The sequence below is a fragment of the Pomacea canaliculata genome, linkage group LG10 (assembly GCF_003073045.1).
Source record: "Pomacea canaliculata isolate SZHN2017 linkage group LG10, ASM307304v1, whole genome shotgun sequence".
Lineage (NCBI taxonomy): Eukaryota > Metazoa > Mollusca > Gastropoda > Architaenioglossa > Ampullariidae > Pomacea > Pomacea canaliculata.
In genome coordinates this window covers 1,237,816-1,259,302 of record NC_037599.1, presented here as the reverse complement: position 1 = coordinate 1,259,302, position 21,487 = coordinate 1,237,816, and the positions used below count along the sequence as shown (strand labels likewise).

The 21,487-nt window shown below is 42.3% G+C and overlaps 2 protein-coding genes and 1 long non-coding RNA gene across 3 annotated transcripts; 1 reads left to right on the top strand and 2 right to left on the bottom strand.

Moving 5' to 3' along the window:
• Window positions 1-6,544: 6,544 nt before the first annotated feature.
• LOC112573621 (tigger transposable element-derived protein 1-like) lies at window positions 6,545-7,228 on the bottom strand. Its single transcript, XM_025254155.1, has one exon. The coding sequence runs from the start codon at window positions 7,226-7,228 to the stop codon at window positions 6,545-6,547; it is 684 nt and encodes a 227-aa protein (XP_025109940.1).
• A 723-nt stretch (window positions 7,229-7,951) lies between these two features.
• On the bottom strand, window positions 7,952-9,126 carry LOC112574408. Its single transcript, XR_003101437.1, has 2 exons — window positions 8,575-9,126; window positions 7,952-8,407 (listed from the first exon to the last, which is right to left on the bottom strand). It is a non-coding gene; the product is annotated as an uncharacterized LOC112574408 (long non-coding RNA).
• A 5,629-nt stretch (window positions 9,127-14,755) lies between these two features.
• On the top strand, window positions 14,756-20,331 carry LOC112574208 (lectin L6-like). The gene is made up of 5 exons (XM_025255104.1): window positions 14,756-14,830; window positions 16,195-16,356; window positions 17,841-18,083; window positions 19,053-19,347; window positions 19,794-20,331. The coding sequence occupies exons 2-5, from the start codon at window positions 16,210-16,212 to the stop codon at window positions 19,901-19,903; spliced, it is 795 nt and encodes a 264-aa protein (XP_025110889.1). The 5' UTR covers window positions 14,756-14,830; window positions 16,195-16,209; the 3' UTR covers window positions 19,904-20,331.
• The last annotated feature ends 1,156 nt before the right edge of the window (window positions 20,332-21,487 follow it).

Sequence of the window (21,487 nt, the reverse complement as noted above, 5' to 3'; positions counted from 1 at the left end):
TGATGGCTATTCTGGACCACATTGCGCGAACGTAGTATACCTAGATGCGCAAGTCATGAGATATAGAGTCATGATGTAACGCAGTGGTTCTCAAAGTGTGGTCCACGGACCACTAGTGGTCCGCGGGCATAAGTCAGGTGGTCAGCGGCTGACAGTCATCATGTCAGCATAGTGATGTTTAAAGTGATGCATTCCTTGCATTAACATTTTAATTACAAATAACGAGGTTCATAGTTTTATGTCATCTTATTACTATACTACTGTCACAAAAGTACATTTAGTTTTGAATTATAATGAAACAAATGCGGCAATTTAAATTTGAAATTCATAGTACAGAGTGATTTTTAGGCCTTGGTGGTCCGCCATATTTTTTACTTAAGTAAAGTGGTCCGCGGTCCGAAATACTTTGAGAACCACTGATGTAGAGTCCCGCAAGGGTCTGTCTCGGGTGCAATGCTATTTTATTTACTATGTCCCCTCTGTCTAATGTAATTTCCCGCCATTCCATGTCACGTGTCAGTTTTGCTGATCATTTATCAGTCACCTCCACTAAACTACTGGAATGCGATTGCTCAGAATGCAATAATTAGCAAACACAGGCTGGTACATGGATGTCATTTCATAAACTAAGCAAGACAAACTCGAAAATCAGCGATTCATAAAGCAGTTTGTGACTGATATATTAAAATATACAATGCTAGGAAAAATCATATCAGACTGTTCCTTTCAAAACTCGAATGAAGACAACTGAGCTGTTCTCTCACTTTTGCAGGTAGAAGCACCAGAGGAAGAAGACTTTATGGATGTGTCTCTGAATATTTCCATAGAGCCTAACGCACACTTCTCCAAAACACTTCCGTATCAACCTACCCATCTCCGTACCATGGATTACGTCATTATAACGGTGTCGTATCTGGGTATCATGGGTAACTTGGTGTCACTGATGGTGTGGAGAACCCACAAGACGTACAACCCCGTCATCTTCCTGTTCAAGTACCTCGCCGTCGTCGACATCCAACAGCTTGTGTCGATTTCTTTCTGGAGGATTTTTGTTTTGTTCCGCCGCTACTCTCCGACCACACTTATTTTACAGTGCTTTCACAGCGTACGGGCACAGAATTTGCTTGGACAAGCTTTTCTTGCACACGACACTATTGATAGCAGTGTGTCGCTTTATCGTAGTGTCCAGACCTCTAGAGTCTACAACGGCACTCTTCTAACACGATGTCAAGTCATTGTTGCCTGTGTGGTCCTATTTTTTTGGTGTCTTCTTCTTGCCATCCCATTTATCGTCATCACATTATTCAATTTTAACGATAAAATTGATAAAGGTAAAGTTTTCATACTTTTTCCACTCATTTTCGCTTTTTGCGAACTTAGTGTTATTACTCTCTTGATGATCGTCTTCGATGTCCTTCTTCTGAAAAAACTTTATTCATCAACAGCGCTGAGATCATCACCAGATTCACCACAATCTGGAGAATTTCGCTATAAAGGTCGCGGGTGACGGTGGTCGTGGTGTTGATGTCAATGGGCTCTATACTGCCTACTTATTAACTGCACTTGTGTAGCACTTGCTTTTATCTATCTCCATTATACTCAAGAAGAAAAAACGGCAGATACCGTTGAGACGTTGGTCACTACTTATGAGTTTTTTGAGTCGCTGAACTCCAGCATTAATATCATTTTTTACCTTGCATTTTTCCAAAATTTTCGCAAAGTGTCTCCAATCGCTGGAAGAATCATTGATGTCACTGAGTCGTCGATTCCGACGAAAATACCAATGAGCAAAAATGTATCAGATGGTACATGGTAGATAGAGGTCCATTCTAATGTTATCTTAACTACCGCCATATCGTCATGCTGGTAGTTGTCATCAACAATAGTGTGTATCTTGTAACTACCTCACAGCTCCAAACATCCTGGTCACTAGTAAAAAGAACATGTCTAACTCAACTTCCTTTTAATACCTTGTCAGAAATCCTCCTACTCTACAATTTGTTTACTCTACTCCATGTTGTTTATAACTAAAAGCTCTTCATATCACCCAGAATTTTTGTGAGTTGCTTACTTGTGCATGTCAGAATAATGTAGCCAATCACCGTAACCAGTCAACGAAGAAAAGTATTTTTCACAAAACATTCAAGACGTTTGTTGTCATTTCCACTGTCTGTGAATTCGAAATACACTGTGTAGTTAATGTTTGTCAGACGAGCAAAAATTTCATTGATGTATCCTAGGCTGTATACTGTCTCAAGTCACTTTATGGAATGCTCATTTTTAAAATCATATAAGGTCGAGAATCACGATGTAGTCCTTCCGCAGCTTTGCATCTTTGCATCCTTGCATCTTTGTCTTTATCACGTGGTGAGGGCAATGGACTGGCACAGACCTAAGGCTGTAGAGTCAGTTCATGAACTTTGAGATTTTGATTAAATACGTGTAAAGGTGAATCTGTGTCTAGGAATTCGAACTGCTTCAGTCAATATTAGTTTGAAGGGTCAGCCGTGTAGTCTGGCTTCTATTCCCCACTTTATAAACACACTCTAGCCAAAGACAAATAGTCCCTTTGTCTCGTGGGCTCGTTCGCTCATCCCTTTATGCTGTTTTATGATGACATCCAAGCTCGTTTATTGCTATACCTTTAGTCTACTTTGAGCTTTCAGGTTTTTTCTGCGTGATAAATAAAGTGGTCCGAAGTGAGAACATTTTTCTGGTGAGAAATATATGTCACAAAATGCATTAAATATTAAATATACTTAATTTCGTAAACTTATTCCCATCTTCCTACTCTGCAGTTCGCCCTATTAAACGACATAATAGTAATTGTAAACACTTCTAACCTTGAATCTATTTAATTAAAACAATTTTATAGAAATTCCTATAAAAGTTCGAAGTGCAACACAAATTCACAACTTTCTAAGTAAACTCATTAAGATAAATTGTGTAAACTACCATCAGCATGTGTTCATGAAAACATATCTGCTCCCATAGATAAGCCGCACAGTGAAACTTTCCATAGACGATGCAAGAAACAAATCGTCAACTTTAACAAGAGTATACCCAGTGGTCGAGCTTCACTATAGGGTAACAGAAGTATGATCCCATTGAATGATGAACTCTGGTAGACCTTCACATGCAAGTACGTACTTACTTTTCAGACGAGATAGAAAACACCAACAAAAATCTGAATTAAAAAAACAACACCAAGGAAAGCTTTCAGATCCCCTATCGCAACCCTACTCCCCTTGTCAAGGACACAAAGCGGCAACAAACAACTCTCTTTCATCTCTTACAGCCCTATCTTCACAGTTTATACCAGTGACGCAGTCACATCAAGCAACAGGCGGTCATCCTGAGACGAATAGTGAAAGCACAATGACATTTTTAAAGGAAAAAAAGACATACAGAGCAAGACAAGCCAAGAAACACAGACATATATATTTCTTATAGGATCATCTGTCGGCTCTAAATGGTAGGAAACGCTCTCCTCCATCCTCTCCACTACACCTCCGTGTCGCGCTTGGTGCGCTCGGTCTGTCTCCTCCAACCAGCAAACACAGACAACTGAGATCGTGGAGTTCATCAGTGACAATGATGGGGACATGATGCTATTGATTGACACGTGACTCAGAGATGGTGATGATGAGTGTGTGATGTGACCCCAGGTAACTACAGTATACGCTCACTCACCCAGGCAGTCACGGAGGAGCGATGACGAGCTGAGGGGTTGTGTGTATCGGTTGACCCTCCATAAACAGACGCCAAATGCTGTCAAGCGTGAAGTCAGCCATCTTGTTTATTCGCACGAAGGATGCCTGGTGGTGCATGGTGGACTTCACCGAGTTGTCACAACTCTACCAGGAACTATCTCGAGGACAGTATTTTAACTACACTGGTGGTTACATCGCCAAAAAGGTACAAAGGAAAGTGTGTCCTGCGTGGAAAGAAATCCTTACGGGAAGGCAAGAAAGAACTGTAAGAGAGACCCTGTTGTCAGTCAAGCAGGTACCTCATGCTCACCATAGGCTGGTCGTCGTCACACCTCACCTGCTGACGTTGGTGGAGGACATTCAAATTATTTTCAGAAATCTGTATAGCTCCTCCACGTGGACCGAGTGAGAGCTCGATTTCTGGAATGTTTTGAATAATAATCGAGTTCGCTCATATGTCCCCCATCTTATACACACCAGACAGTCTTGTTGTTCAATCGTTTTGAACTATACGGCTGTAGTTTGCAGTTTGAAAATAAAATACACACATTTCTGCAGCGTCCACAAGGGAAAAATAGAAAAATGTTAAAACTGTAACATCACATCTGTAGATGTGCGTGTACATATTTTATATTTTTGCAAAGCACTAGGTGGGAAGAGGTTATAGATATGAAACAACCATAAGATCTTTGTGGGAAAAAATTTGTGCAAATAGTTATTTGCAAACCAATGCTAATGTTGACTTGAAAAGTTTTTTCTTTTTGGGGGGGAGGGTTTGTTTTGTTTTTGCCTAAATTATAGAAGTTGCCCCTTTGTAAGGTGACCAGACGTTTCGGGGGCGAAAGCGGGACACGTGCCGATGATGGTGTCGTCACCGTCAAAGAACGCCGAAAAAAGTGATTTTTAAAGACAACCGGGACATTTGATGGACTTGCTAGAAAGACAGAAAGCGGGACATTGGGCGTCCCGTCCGATGAGCAGGCGGGACACGAGGTCAAAAGCGGGACGTCTGGTCACCTTACCCTTTGAAATGTGTGTTTACAAGCTCTCTTTCCGAAAAGTATGAGAGCGAGCCGCCTGACTGTGTGTTATCAGTACAGGATCGTCACAACAAAGGTGCGAGCAGGTAGACACGTTGACTGTGGCCGTGACCCCCGCCTGACTTCAGACTTTCATAGAGCAGTGGTGGCTCTTGTCATCCTCGTGGGTTCCTCATCCTAGTCCGTGGTCAAACTTTTGTCCCGCTGTCATATATTATTTACGACAACTTAGTGACCTGTTGATTTGCACAAAGGAGATGCCTCCCCGGGGAGGTGGACGACCTTACACTGATTTCCCAGAACTGAATCTTTACCCAGCGGTCTGTGTGTCTGTGTGTCTGTGTGTCTGTGTGTGTGTACCCAACGTAGCTGCACCACTGACGAAGTCCTCGTCGCTTGCTATCCTCAAGCGTGAACTGTGCTTGTTGAACAACTTACAAGTCATTAATGGTGCCTTCATATAAGCGTTAAAGTTCCCAATGATTTACAAAAGTCCAGGGTACAAAAACAACAATACAATTGCAGCTAACTTTGGTGTGAAAACACAACCTCTCGCCACACAGAGTGTGTCTCGGCACCTGCTGTGTATCGATGTCATTCAACCCAACTACTTCATCCAGAACTTTCTAAACTGTACATGGTGACTCGAAGCTCTGTCAACACACAAAAAGCAGCAACAGCAACATTTGAAGCCCGGACACACATTTAGCGTGGAATAGATGATACCACAGATGTTTGAACATCAACAAAGACAGTCTGGGTCCTGTCAGTAAAATAGGAGTTAAACCGACAGGGAAATTGACTACAATGTAAATAATTGAGAGCTGGGAGACCGCCCACGCCTGTGTCTTCACCATAGGCTCAGATATAAGACTGGCAGTTTTTATTTGTGAAAAGTATTTTTTATGTATGTCCGCACAAGCGATTGTAAAACCACTCATTCTGAGAACAACAAATCGGATGTCCGGCATCAGACATTGTTTGTCAACGTGCTTCAGTATTTGTCATCAGAAGCTTTCGCATATTTTCTGTCTTATCTTCTTTGTCCCTCCACCCTTACTACATCCGCCTGGGGTGGGAAAAACAGCTCGGTGTTTCTTTGAATGAACTCCATCTTTGTCTTGACACTTTAAACCCAGGTACTGACAGGATATGTTGTGTTGAGGTGTGTGGGTAGGGGTATGAGAAGGGTTTGCCTTGGGTAGGTCGACACAGGCCTGACGAGAGGGAGGGGACAGGGGGGTCTGGTGTACCTGGGCCCGCGGCTGTCAAGGGGGCCCGGCGTTGGTCAGTGGATTTTTTTTTTCTTCTTCTCCTTTTCTTTTTCTTTTAAAGAAAGGTCTAAGGACAGAACACCCAAGCATTACACACGCAGAAGTTGAGTTTGAGTGTAGATATTGAGATTCGAATTGTAAACATACATTATACAGGTAGTCCTCGGGTTACGACGGGGATCCGTTCCTACCACGGCGTCGTAACCCGAATTTCGACGTAAGTCGGATCATACGTTCACACAGTGCTGTACCATGATAACAGTACAGTACTGCAAACACTTAGCCTATCCAAACACCTATCATAACACAGTACCCTACATAATTATCAATAAACATAAGTACAGTAAAATGTTGTAGTACAGAACGTTTAATAATGAAATAATGTACTGTAAGGGCTGTAACAGTAATAAACAGTGTACAGTACTGTAATAAACAAAGATAACAATTCCAAAGAGAGAACAGGCTTGCTTATTGGGAGGAAGCTGCAGAAGGCGCTGGAGATACTGGGGCAGGTGAGTCAAGAGGTAGCTGAGGTAGAGGATACAGGTACAGGATCTGTTGCAGGCCTCTCTACCTTCTTGAAGTACTGCTGCAGTTTAGTTTGGAAGGAGGCCATCTTCTTCTCCTCCAAGATCTCCTTGTAACACCTAAGGGAATCCATGACTCCTCTGGCAACCCTAGTGTACCTTTCCATGTTGTGATCCTCAGCCTCAAACCTTGACAACCCTTCCTGTATCAGGGCAAAACCTGCTGCCAAGCCCTGCCTTGTAAATCTCTTAGGTTCTGGGGTTGGTATGTCTTCCTCTTCCTCTATCATCTGATTCTCCAGTTGAATAAGGTCCTCAGCAGATAACTCCTCTCCATGAGATGCCAGTAGCTCTGTGACATCATCCTCCTCCACCTCCAAATTCATTGTCTTACTCATATCAACAACGTTCTTTATGACGCTAGTCACTGTCTCTTGGACCTCTTTGACATCATTCACAAACTGAGGACACAGTTTTTTCCACACACCATTCATACTGGTCTGCTTAACCTCATCCCAGGAATCACCAATGTTATTCACAGCATCAAGGATGTTGTATGTTTTCCAAAAGTCCTTTAGAGTCAAGTCCTTATTCTTTTCAGTTGCTGCTAAAGCATTACCAATGACCCTTCGGAGGTAGTAGGCCTTGAATGTAGCAATGACTCCTTGGTCCATAGGCTGTATTAGGGCAGTGGTATTAGGTGGAAGGTAAACCACCTTGACATTAGGGTTAAAGGCCGAAGTCGAAATGGGCGTGTTTTCAAATGGTTTCGCCCGTGCGAGGGAAGGTAGGAGTACACGGGGTCAGTACCAGCGGTCAGTCTTCCCTAATTGCTACCCTGGCCCCGAGGCAAAGTGGAGATCGCAAGCGATAAACCGTCTTTCTCAGCCGAGTACTGGTGTTGGCGGTGAGAAAGCTGAAGTGAAACGGGTTGCAACTGAACATACTGTCAGGGTTAGGGTTGTCCTACCAGACAAAGTGAGGCGAAACGGCTTCTATCTGAACATACTGTCTTTCCTTACATCTTTCTTTACTCATAAGAGGGGATAATAATATTTAATACTTTCAGTTCATTCCTCCTGATGACTGACCTAAAGTACACCTCGGTTTGAGTGCAATGTTCGAACTTTTACAAATGGCCAACAATTCACGACTGCAACATAGTGCCCCCACGATCTTTTCTCTTCTTATCTAACCCGACCATTGTGGAGGTCATCGGTGCTTGCGTCTTCCTGAGTCCACAAAACCGAGAACTGGACGTGGATAAGACTTGTATAATCAAACGGGTTAGGACCAGTTTAGCACCCCTGGTTTTGTTTGTGTGTTCTCCTTTGTGTGAGAGAGGACAGGAAAGGAGACAAAGGCAAACAACCCAAATAACACAAACAAAAAGGCAATGGAATTTTTAAACTTAGTTTTTATTCCTCTCGTTTAGTTTTTTTTTTATTCCCATTGGTGACCGACATACGGCACTCCATCTGGGTTTGGGTACAGTGTCCGTACTTTTTGAACGACGCAAGTGGGCATCACTTCACGCCTGTGGCACAGCACCCATTCACCTTCTGCCAAAGCGGTTTTTCTAACTAGGTATCTCTTGTCCTTCCAGAGTCCAACAAAGTCTAGCATTTTCCAATACCTTGTGTAGATCCTATTCCGAATACCTCGATTTTGAGGACAAGCCGCCTGTCCCTTCCCGATGAACTCTACGTCGCGAGCTCCTGATGTTATACAAGGTGCTTGGAAGCAGTGTGGACATTCAGGTGCCGCACCTGGTCCGGGGGGCAAAGTTTCTCCACCCTCAATGGCCAGTACATCGCCATCCCGCGTATCCTTATTCACTGGGTATCTTCCTCCTACAGAAAAGTGTACAAAATCATGTGTATAATTGTAAAATCCATGAAATTTCATTTGTGCGCGCACTCACCGCACGCTTTATCTCTCATGCAAAGATGTATATCTGTCCATTATCTATAAAGTAGAATATATATATACAGTGGAATACAGATTTGGAATGACTTACGTTTTCTCGAAGTTTGGTGTGGGAGTCGTTCAGCATTATAGGACCAGCCATTCTTTCAAACAGCTGACGAATTGCCCTCTCCTTTTCTTCATCTAAATCCCGCAGTATCACAGAGAAACTCATTGTGAATGAAATATAAAAAAGATTGTACTCAAACTAGCACGACGCAGACAGAATGCGAGCCTGGAAGAGTCAGATAGTCACGTGGCCGTTCACGTCATGACGGTGACGTAAGGCAGGGTGAGGTGTAGCCACGAGGTGTTATCGTCGTAACAGACAAACCTTAGAGCGAAACTTACGTACTTTGATTACGTAAGAGAAAGGACAATGTTACGCAACGTGAACTAGAAATGAGTGACTCAGGTTATTAGGCAATTGAATTACGTAACACACAGAGGCTGATGGGACCTACGTCATACACTAACTGTAGTGTGTGATTGGTTGTAATGGTAGGACACGTGGTATGTCTGACCAATCGAATGCATGAATGCCACGTGCCAGATGTTTCGATTTTGAGTTTGAAGGCAAACTCGAGGCTTTTTGCGATCAACTCTTGGGAGAGAACATCGAAGTGATTTCTCAGCTCAAAACTTCGCTACCTGGATTTACCAAACAGTGTGACCGGTCTACAATGGAGAAAAACCCAACGCCACTAAAGAAACGCAGTAAGAAAACTTGGCGGACGGCACTGTTAAAACCTACGAGTATAATGCTGTAACAAAAGATATACGCTTGTTTTTTGATAATGAAGAAGCAAGAAAAATATTTAATGATAAGTTTGAACTTGGGCTAAAAAAATCGGGATGTAAGTCCCGGTCTGCTTTTGTGTCCTCTCTACTGGATAATTTCTTGAGCGGTGAAAGTCCTGAGTTTCCCTGCAGTCAAGATAGTGATAATGTACCCATGCAAGAACAAACATCACCAGCAATCCCATGTTTGTTTGTTGGTGAGCACGACAAGGTGAAGGATATTATTGATCAAGTTCATGCACATTCAGTCTCGTGCACCTCTTCGCTCGAAGTGAATAATTCAACAATGGATGGGCATGTGCTGATCATCACTTTGGGCTGTGCCAACAGACATACTATCATCTGGAGCTCGTCGTCCCCACTAGGTGACAGTTATGTTGCAAATGAAAGAATGTACCTTGCGTACATTACGTCGGGGATCATCCCCATTCAATATAAAAAAATTTCTAATTTTGCCAATTTGGGACATGTGAACGATACATTTTTGAGGAAAAGGCTGCCACGGTTTTCTGCAGTCGTTGACGTCTTGAAGCGCCAGTCCGTCGCAGCTGCACTTGCAGCAGAACAGTCTCCTGTGACCGACGGGATCAGTGTGATGTCAGATGCACGGCACGCTTGTCGGAAAAATTCGTATCACACTGATCATGTTACTTTAGGACTGTCGACTCACAAGGTTGTAAACCTCCAACATATCACCAAAGAGGACGACGTGTGCACCCAGCGGTACGAGGCAGTGGGATGTGAGAGGATGTATGCAAGTATGAATGAGTCAGGTGTTAGAATTCAAGAACACGTTCACGATCGTAACGTGACAATAAATAAGTTAGTGAAACATAAAGGTGTTAGAAACATCAACGAGAGGTGGCACGTCGCTAAGAGTATCAAAGCTGGGATGAAAAAACTGGCGCAAGGTAGTAAAGTCAACATCGGCAAGACGTGGCATCCTCAGCTCAGCGACAAGACAGCAGCGGTCAGAGATCATGTGTACTGGTGTATAGATCATTGCGATGGCGACCCTGTGAGACTTAGGCACTTGTTGGATGGATGTATTACACATTTCCAAAACATCCATGACCAGTGTAACCAAGACTCACCTTGCAGGCAATCGCTCTATATACCATCTCTAATAGTGCTGACTGATCCTGCTGCTGTCAAGCTGCTGAGCGACTTTCTACATGGCCATGTCCTGTATAAACATCCTGAGGACTACGTGATGTCTAGGGACACATTTTATGTTGAAAGTTTTAATAATATATGTCTGATGTATCTGCCTAAGCGTGTTCATATTAAAAGCCCGATGCACTATGACATGCGCATGGGTCTCGCTGTTTTAGACTGGAATGAACATGTTGATAGAGACTCTACTTCCAATTACAACAAAGCAAGTGTACAGCACAGCCGGAGACAACTTGGACAACGCACTTTAAAAAAAGAAAACTTATAATTTAGTAGAGGATATCTGGAGATGTGTCGTTGAACAATACAAATTTGATTCCGAACATGAGGAAAATATGTTAATTGAAACAGACAGTAGTTCGGATGAAGATTTGGAAATTAATAATATAATTTAAATAACAAATTGCAACCATCATTCATTAATGAGATAATAATTTACCATCAATGTTTGTATTTTCAAAACTGATTTGTTGTTACCACGGTACAGCTCCACACCGATAAAAGTATTGTCTATATAGACATATTCATTCCAGTCTAAAACGGCAAGGCCCACTCGTATGTTATCGCTGATTTTTATCTTGTTCACTTTACATGTTTGTTATTCTGTGATATCAATTGAAGGATGAGTAATAGTATTAAATTTTGTGCTTCCATTGTTATACTGGTGATTTTGCTTTGTTATGTATCAATCTGTATGGCAGTGCCTCCAGCCACTGATTTTGTTTGAAAATTCAGTTGTTTTTATGTTTGTGTCACTTGCGCTGTTCATTCTTCTCTGTTTTGTATATTCTAGTTTTGTTTGTTGGTGGAGAATATGTTCAGTCCTAACCCTGACAGTGTGTTCAGTTGGAAACCGTTTCACTTCAGCTTTCTAACCGCCAACACCAGTACTCAGCTCAGAAAGACATTGTACTGCTAGGTTAGAGCCTGTGACAGTAGGTTCACATAGAAGTCGTTTCGCCTCATCGCTCAGACCCTGCGGCAAGTACAATGGTCGGAGGAGGAAGAAGTTTTATTGCCAGGCGGGTCGGCGGTGTCTCTGATCTCTACCCCGCCTTTGTCCAGGTACAGTAGTAATTTGAGACAACTGGACACAAATAGCATCGCGTGTACTCCTACCTTCCCTCGCACGGGCGATACCACTGTCTTCTGTCCTGACAGAAAACTTCGGCCTTTAAAGTCATCCAGATGGGCAGGGTGTCCAGGGGCATTGTCCAGAATTAGCAACACCTTAAAGGGGATATCCTTAGAGGTACAATACCGCTTCACGTCTGGCACAAAATGGTTGGTGAACCAGTCATCAAACACTGCAAGTGTCACCCATGCCTTCCTACAAGACTTCCAGATGACTGGTAGTTGACCCTTTGAAATACCCTTGAGTGCCCTTGGATTCTCAGCCTGATACACCAGCATGGGCTTCAGTTTGTATTCACCAGCAGCATTGCCCCCAAAAAGCAAAGTCAGTCTCTCCTTGCCAACTTTATGACCTGGTGCTGACTTCTCCTCCTTGGCGATGTACGTACGGTTAGGCAGACGTTTCCAAAACAAGCCTGTCTCATCCACGTTGAACACTTGTTGAGCACAGTAACCACCCTCCTCAATTATCTTAGCCAATGCTTTAGGAAACTCAGTTGCTGCTTTCTCATCAGCACTAGCAGCTTCACCTTGCACTTTAATGTTATGGAAATTGGCACGATCCTTAAACCTCATAAACCAACCCCTACTCGCCACAAATTCTTCACTTTCACTTCCTTCCCTCTTTTCTCTTTTCAACGCCTCAAACAGTCGCCTAGCCTTCTCCTGAATAACCATAAAACTCACAGGGATACGGCGTTGATTTTGGTCTTCCAACCAAAGCGCCAATAATCTTTCCATCTCAATAATAAGCCAACTACGTTGCTTTGTTATCACTGTCGCTTTCATAGAAGCAGATCCTTTCACATGTTCAAGGATGCGATCTTTATCCCTGATAATCGTAGCGACAGTCGAACGACTAAGTCCTAATGACCTGCCAATTTCTGTTGCTGTTTCCCCCTTCTCAGATTGCCTTATGATATCCACTTTCACCTCCATGGTGATGGCCTTCCTTTTCTTTGATGCACTGTTATCACATGAATCTAACTTTCGTTTGGGAGCCATAATGAAGGGTGTTATGGCGTGCAGGAGACTCGTTTTCTTCGTGTAACCGGATACAGTGTACAGTACTGTACTGGACTCTATGACTTCCGCCGCACGTGGAATAAGGCGCAAGCACAGTTTGACTTACGACCCTAACCTCGTAAGTGGGAATGAGTGTCGTAACCACGAAACGACGTAAGTCGAGACCGTCGTAACCCGAGGACTACCTGTACTGGGAAAATAATTTACGATTACAAGTACAAGGGGACCGGAGAGGTCTGCCCCGGGGCCCGGGCTGGCTCTCGGCGGCCCTGGGTCGACAAGTTTAAATATGTAATACATTGTTGTTTGCTTTTACTTTTGTGGTAGTTGTGTAGCTTGTTAAATGGTTCGCTTACATTCTTGTTTATTTTTTTTTTAAATTATTGATTAGGTTGGTTGCTTGCTTATGTATTTTAAGGGGAAGGAGGATTACTTCTTTGAACGTTTTTGTGAACTAGATGATTAGTGATGACTGTGTGGCTACCGAACAGTCCTTTATTTCCCCTAATCCACTCTACACTTACTTGTGTGAATTTGTGCGTGTGTGCTTGCTAATGAGTGTGTCTGTGTCTACACGTGCAGGGAACAAGAAAGAAAGAAAAATATCAGTCATTTAGTCATTCATTCCTTCACCGGTCGTCACCATCAGTCTTAACGACAACAAATCACGTGTCCGGTAGCAAACATTGTCAGCGTGCTTTAATATCTCTTCTTAGAAACACAGAAATATAAGTGGAAAAATTCAATGCAATTATGGATATGCAATGTCAAATATTTGAAGAGCAATAGATTTCTTATCAGCATTTGATAGATTTAACATTTTTTCTTCTCTTAAACTGTATATTCTGATATATTTCTAATACCTCGACCATGTGGTTATTTATTTTTCTACTTTAAATGTTTTTTACTTCTATAGAACTGTAAAATGTATCTTTAAACATGAATTATGGTTCCCACGTCCTTTGCCTCGCTCTCTACTGTTCTTGTCCACGTCTGCTTTGATCTCCCAACTCTCCTCTTCCCCTGAGGATTCCAACCAAATGCCTGCCTGGCCTTGGTGTCAGCTGTTCTGTGCAGGGTGTGTCCTGTCCAGCACCATTTGCGCTTTTTGATGTCTTGGCTAGTGGCATTCTGGTTGGTTCTTTTCCACAGGCTGCTGTTGGAGATCTTTTCAGGCCATCTTATTCCCAGAATATGGCGTAGTCATCGGTTGGTAAAGGTCTGGAGCTTGTTGTTGATGGTGTTTGTCACTGTCTAGGTGTCAGAACCATACAGTAGGACTGCCTTCACATTGGTGTTGAAGATGCGGGTCTTACTGCTGAAGGACAATGTTCGGGAGTTCCACATGGGCCGTAGGCGGTTGAAAGCATGACTGGCCTTGTTGATACGGCTTTTGATGTCATCGTCCGCTCCACCGTCCTTGTTGACAATGCTCCCTAGATACGTGAAGCAGTCTGTTTCAGGATGTTCTCTCCTTGAAGTTGGATTGGGAGTTCCTGCTTGTTGTTGAATTTCATCACTTCGGTCTTCTTTCTGTTGACCTCTAAGCCAGTCTTCTCAGCTTCCTCTGCTAGCTTGCTCAGTTTGGTTTGTGCATGTTGCTGCCGATGAGATAAAAGACTAATGTCATCTGCAATGCCCAGGCCCTCTAGCTGTTTGATGAAGGTCCACTGGACACCGGTGTTGTTGTCTTGGGTTGTCTTGTGCATAATCCAGTCTATGGCCATCAGAAAGATTGTTGGTGATAATATTCAACCCTCTCTTGCGCCGGTCTTCACTACAAAAGGTTTAGTGAGTTTGCCATTGTGGATAACTTGGCAGGACGAGTCATCGTACATCCCCTGAATAATATTTATGAGCTTAGGCCCTCCAGGTTGGAAGTTTTGCTTTGGACTAACAACCCACTCATGTGAAAACAAAAGCTGTTACAGAAGTTTACACGTCCTTATTCATTTCGTGATATCAATACCTCCGGCTTTAACTAAATCCGCTTGGGTATTTAAAAACAATCCTGTGTACCAGCTAATGTAAATTGATCCAAGAGGGTTTACTTGTTGTCAAGGATGTGAACAGCATCCAATCCAGTCACTGCACTGAGCGCCTGACTGTATATAACTGGGCTTCTTACACCTTTCGTCAGTCGACTTCACTGATCAAGACTGCTGAAACAGGTGAGTACCTCCTGTATCTTTCCCAAAGAGTATAGATGAAAAGAGGTTTCACTCCTCTGTTCATACTTGCTTGAGAAAAGTAGTGCGCCCCTTGGTAAGGATGCTCCGCGACAGTTGGGACGGTGAACCACTCACCACTCACTACACAAAGTCGTCGCTGGCGGCCTTTATCTTTGGGGTGAATGTCTAGGTCATTCTGATTGAAAACAATTTTTCCTTAGAACAGGTTTTTGTCGTTTATTCAAGGGAACTACTTCGACGAGGTTTGGAAGGGTTTGAACACTTATAACAGCTGACTAATTTTAAAAGGATAAAATTTAGAAGTTCACGCATCAGGAAACCATGTGCACAAAGATGCATTAATTTAAAATCCATAAACTTTTTTAATGAAAACAGAATAGAAGTTAAAAACAGACTAACATACGAATATAAGCATGACACAAACATGCTCATAATCAGACTTATATCTCTATAGATGTCTGTGTCTTATAGGGATTTCTGTTTACATATTTGATATACAAGCATGCAACAATAAATTTTAACATAATACATGTACTATTAATAAACAGAGTCATGTGTGTATGTATATATCTAAAAACAGAAGATACTTATAACGGATAGGACAATGTCACCTCTTCCCTTATATTTTCCTCATGGGAACTAAATTTGTGATGACATTTTGATGACACCAGTTGCGTACCTAAAGGAAAGAACACAAGATATCTAATACAATGTAATTATTCTTAATGAAGTGATTATTAAACAAATTTACTAGTACTTGTTTCTTTCGTTTCGGGAGTTTGGTGGACAGGGGATGAGAATTGGTGATGGGGAAGGGGTGTAGGGAAGTTTGTCAGTCAATTTATGGAGATGATGTGTGGCCTGGTGGCTCGTGCATTAACTTTATAGACGACCCCTGGGTGGACGTATGATGGTGTCTGTGGACGGTTACAAGTACCCGTACAAACAGCTGCTCAGCAGATACTGGAACCTGATTTTTCTTTGCTTTGAACCACTTACATTCCTCTCCTGTTCAAATTCTAAGCCGTGGGAGTTTTTATGTCTTTTTCTGTGAATGGACATCTCACTCAGTGTCACATTGCCATAGTCTATTACCATAGTGTCTTCTACCATTTGTCGCTCTTACATCTCTTACCCTAGGGTTTGTGTCGGAGCTGGGTAATGCACTTGTTTTATTCGCAGACAGGTAGACTGATATCAGTGTTATTGAGGAGCTTTAAAACAGCTTGTCATGTTGAGAGGACACTATTTATGTCGCGGTTTGATGAATAAATTCATCGTCTTGTATCATCTTAGTTGTCATCTATGTTATGCTACTGTCATGCTGTTTTGTCTCCAAACAGAACAGATTATTAAAAATGATGATCATTCTCGGTCTTCTGGCTCTGACCGCATCATGCTATGGACAGTCGTGGTCCAAAGTGGCGGGAGCCTTGACCCAGGTGTCAATCGGTGGAGCAGGCGTGTGGGGGGTTAACGCTGGCAGTAACATCTTCTATCGTCAGGTGAGATGTCACGACATGTTAATATGATCTGCTATCTCAGGTGAGATGTCACATGTTAATATGATCTGCTGTCGTCAGGTGAGCTGTCACGACATATTACTAAATCGGAAATAATAATTTTTTGGTAAGATGTTTAATCGGTTACAAATTGATCATGACATCGATCTGAAGTGAAAATAATGTATAGAGAATCTATAGATGTGATATGTGATTGAGCTGGTCTGAGTTTATTTGAAAGATTTAATAGCTTCTCTGAGAAGCCAACTAGTCGTGATTGCTATTCCGCACTTACATATAGTTACAGACTAGTAAGCCTACACCTCGTCGTGCACCCCAGCTAGTCCTGACTTAAAAGCATCTCCCTAAGGGGCTATCGCGGATACGTGTAGTACACAGACTTACACTACGTCGTCTGTACGTGGTCTTTCATTATATAAAAGTCAAACATTTGCCCAAAAGTACTGGCTTTGTTTTTGTTTCTTTATTTTCTTCTTCTTTTATCGCAAAACCCAGATCATCAAATGCATAAAAATGCTATAAAGGGTCACATGGGGATCTTTCCCTAAAATACAAATACGTACTAAATCTCTTACTAATCAACTATTTAACCAAAACATTAACTTCCGTCCTCCTCTTCTCGGTCATAGAAGGTTCTTGGCCCTTTGAATACAGTCTGGGAATGCTATTCCTCTTCCCGACAGCGCAAGCCTGTGATGACGATGTACCAGGACTTGGTTCGTTGTGTGAGACTATAACTAGAGGACAAGGTGTCACTCGCTGTTTTTGCTGTTCTAACATGCAAGTCCGTGTCCTCAACAGGATGTCTACATTTCAGTATACAAGGGTTTGCTTCCAATATAAGTCTGTCGCAAGAGAGAGGAGAAACTATATTTGACGCTGATTGAAGACAATAGTAGCGACCACTCGAAACCGCTATGGCGACACAAAATAAGAAAGATATAGATGTAAAATCAAAAGTCACAGTTCCACACAGTGACAGCGAAAACAGAAAGCGCTTAATCAGACGATGGTCACCAAAATAACAAACCAATCAGGCAGACAGACACAAAATGCGGAGGTCTTCCTCCCTCAAGTCTGCAAGGCGAAGGGACACAACTCCAATTCTTCTTGAATCACCCAGGTGGCTCTCGCTAAACTCGGATTGGAAAATCCCTTTTGCTCTCGTTGCTAGAGCTCACACAGACATCACGAATAGCAAACACGAGGTGGATTCCACTCCCCTCCTCAGTGTCGCCTCTAGCGGCTATGACGCTGATACTCGTCGGGAAGCTTCCATGACTGCTCTCGCTCTCTCTTTCTCTACTAATGCTTCTCTTCCTTGCTCACTCTCGGGGTTTCTATACAATGTACAAGGGGCGTGTGTGTGTGTGCACTTGTGTCTGTGTTTAATTGTGTGCTTGTGTTGATCTAGTGACACAACACTTGTTGTTTACGAGTACTTGTGTTTTGTCCTCTGTGACCAGGGTACGTACGGGACCCCATGTACCACAGGCACAGGATGGACGCTAATCTCTGGAGGCCTGAAACAGGTCGACGTCGGCAAAGACATCGTCGTTGGCGTCAACAACAACGATGACATCTTTTACAGAAATGGAATGACAAGTGAATACCCGTCTGGGTCGAGCTGGGTCAAACTGAGTGGCGCTCTGAAACACGTGACTGTGTCCCCCCGTGGCTCCATCTGGGGAGTGAACTCTGCGGATCAGGTAGGCTGTTCTGTGGCTTGAATAGGAAATTTTCTATTAGTTTCAACATTAACATAATTCTGCAATACAATTAATTTCTTGTTTATAAAAATCCGGAAGTCTGATAAGATCACAGAAGACATAATGCATCAACAGCTTTATTTCTAATCAAGTTCAAAGCTGGTGAAAACATCGTTAATTTCCTGCTAGCAGTCATAATTAATAATTAAACAAAAGAAAACATTCACTAGAAGAGCCATCATGTCAACAGCAGTTTAAATAGTCTTCGTCTCTCTCTTTCTTTATTTCTGTTATAGAAAATTATTATTTTATGTTACGCTGAACAAAATCATTTAGTATTTGAGTCATACGAAGAAGTGTGTGTCTGTGTGTGAAAGAATGTGTTCGTCTGTGTGTGCAAACGCTGGTGTAGAGAGAGTTTGGTGCAGACGTAAATTGACGTAAGAGGACGTGATGATGACGTAGAGATGGGGAAAGGGAACATGAGGAAAAAAGCTGGCATGGCTTCGTGGTCAGTTCTAACCAAGAGACAGCAGACTGTCCTGACTGTTAGTCTGGTCCACTCTTTGATCCTTTAGGATCCACTTGTCCATTGTCTGCTCCTCCTTCTGGTACTTGTCACCGAACCTACATCTGTCTCGGTCTATCAAACCCCAAACTAAGACATCGTAGATGATGACCTCTATGAACTGGGTTAGGGTTAGTGTGTGGACTCAGTTTAGGGTTCAACAAGGGCCTGGTTAAGATTCTGCTTGAGAGCTACATGTAAATCTTGGGTTAACTTCTTAATCTTCAGAATTCTCCGAAATCACGTGACATCCCAGGAATAGGTTAGGGTGTCCTATGTGAAGATGTACATCATATTTATACACATAGTGGCCCTAGATGGCCCATGGAGAGATTTAATTGTAGATAAGCAGGTCTGACATTTTCAAGAAATATGTAATGAAAATGAGAGAAATTCGACAGATTTATTTTAGGACCGGCATTGATCAGACCAATCCAGCGGGAACTGGCTGGCAACAGGTTGATGGGGCTTTGAAGCAGATTTCCGTAGGACCGTCTGGTGTGTGGGGCGTCAACGCTAACGACGACATTTTTTACCGAGAGGGAACTTACGGCGGAGGCATTACTGCGGGCAGTCGATGGACCAATGTGCAAGGAAAACTTATGTACATCACTTCCGGTTCAGGAGTGGTGCTTGGCGTCAACAGCCAAAACCAGATCTTTCGCAGAACCGGAGTCAGTGAATCGAACCCCACAGGTGTGTGCTACAACCACGTTTTCCTTTATATGCAAATTATGCAATTAACTGTAGAACAGAGAACAGCTGGTTCATTACCAGCTCAGGGCATAAGATAATGGGACTTTGAACCTTTGTGTGCATGTGTGTATATTTATTTTTATATATGCACTATGTTTATTAATTATATGACATCCATAATAATCTTTATTTGTTTCATCAATTTTAATATTTCGAAATGCTTTGTTATCGTTATTAATGCGCAGTAAAAAAAAAAGTGCATAGTGTCCCTCGGTCGATATACACTCACTCACCCACTGACTCACTCAGGTGAGGAAGGAAACAGTAGTGTAGCCTTTGGTTTCTTACCAACATGTGGCAGTACCCTCTCGTGTTGATCACATGTATTTTTAACCCTCGCCAGCTGAGCGGATGTCATTTGTCCTAACGTATCGTCTTATCCACAGGAACTGCATGGGCTCTGCTGACTGGAGGACTGACCGTGATTGATGAGTATGGTGGTACCCTGTGGGGGGTTAACAGCGGACAGGAGATCTTTACATCGCCAACCAACTAACATGTCACCACCAGCAACAACCTCTTAAGTCTAGACCCAGATTTGCTTTCTATTTGACAATTTTAACTTCTTTATCATAAGTTTGTTTTTCTGGGCTGACTTCCCGGGTGCACCAGGTGACAAATGTTTCCACAAAAGCCGTCGCTTTGTGGGAAGGTCATTGTAACCCCGATGCTTTATTCTTCTATTCTCATTCTACCACGCCGGTATCATTCAGTGGTGGTCTTCAGGACGGGGTCAGACGTAAGCCCGGTCAAGCTTGCTCAGTGTTGTTGTTGGCTGGGTTGTGGGGGACCGACTCAAGCTCTGAAGTGTTTCCTGCTTGACTGTCTTAAATCTGCTCCAATGTCTGAGCCTTCACCTCACATTCTGAATTTAGGCGTTCGAAAAAATAAATATTTCTTCCATTAAAGTTGACTTTGTTTATACAGCATGTTATGTGTTTATGTGCATGCAACGAAAAAAAAAGAAGCAAAAATAGGAAATAGTGAAAGAGAGAAATAATGAAATCTTAGTTTGAAAACTATTTTTTTTAACTTTTCCCGAAATACAAAACAACTCTGGAATAAAAGAGGGTACAACATGTCATAAGGTACATAGTATACGAAAACACAGCATGACATAGCTGCACTGCAGACAAAACTACGGCAGTCACGTGACAAGAAAAACTGACTACATCTCACGCATCTCTTCACGTCTCCCACCTGCCAGCTTCCTCTACCTGACATGGATGTTTGCCATCGAGCTTTCAGTTCCTCGAGAACAGAGCAACTGTCAAGATTCAAGATTCTTTATTCTGTCACTCGCTAAGATCAGAGAGAATAGATAATGAGAGGGCCACTCGTGACCGCTGGGAAACTCGTCGGCTAGAGTTATCTTTCGTAACGTGATGGTAAAAAAACGACATGACACCAAAGGACGAAGAGAGGTAAGCTACGAATTTATTCTCAAATTACCATCCCTAAGTGTACTGTAGTTGAGAGCAGTCTACTACAACACGTTTGCTTGATTTCTATGATTATTAAAACGCCTTTACTGATATTATACTGTGAAACTGTGTGATGAATTCTCACTTATCTGATTACAAACCTATTTACATTTGTTATAGTATTTTCATTTAAGGCATTCGTCATTGGGGTGAGGTGTTATACAAATATTCGTTATTAATATATTGAAAAAATTATTACGACAGGTGCAAAATATGGATGAATTTTAGAAGAAGAAAAGATTTTGACCATCTTACACCATCTGATGTATATGGAGAAGGCTACTGTCTTTGCTCGGATCATTTCGAGGAAAGTCAGTACAACTGTCCAACCCCCAAAAAAAGTCTTGTCTGGAATGCTGTACCCACAGTTTTCTCCATTCCAAATCCACCATGCAAGGTCAATAACTTATGATTATTAGATAATAATATATTCCAATATATATTACTAAGCCATATTTTACCATCATAGGCCTTTGTTTCTGTCATATTTTATTTTTTTAATTAACATTTATCATGAAAGGGGAGAGATCACTCTAATTGGCACATAAGGCTAATGATGATCATATAGCTTGCACTGCAAAAGGTCTGTTTGAATG

Bases quoted from the DNA above. Each gene is read 5' to 3' on its own strand.
- LOC112573621 (XM_025254155.1), bottom strand. From the start codon at position 7,228: ATGGACCAAGGAGTCATTGCTACATTCAAGGCCTACTACCTCCGAAGG.
- LOC112574208 (XM_025255104.1), top strand. From the start codon at position 16,210: ATGATGATCATTCTCGGTCTTCTGGCTCTGACCGCATCATGCTATGGA. The intron at 18,084-19,052 runs GTAGGCTGTTCT...GAAATTCGACAG, and splicing joins GAGTGAACTCTGCGGATCAG to ATTTATTTTAGGACCGGCAT. The intron at 19,348-19,793 runs GTGTGTGCTACA...TCTTATCCACAG, and splicing joins CAGTGAATCGAACCCCACAG to GAACTGCATGGGCTCTGCTG.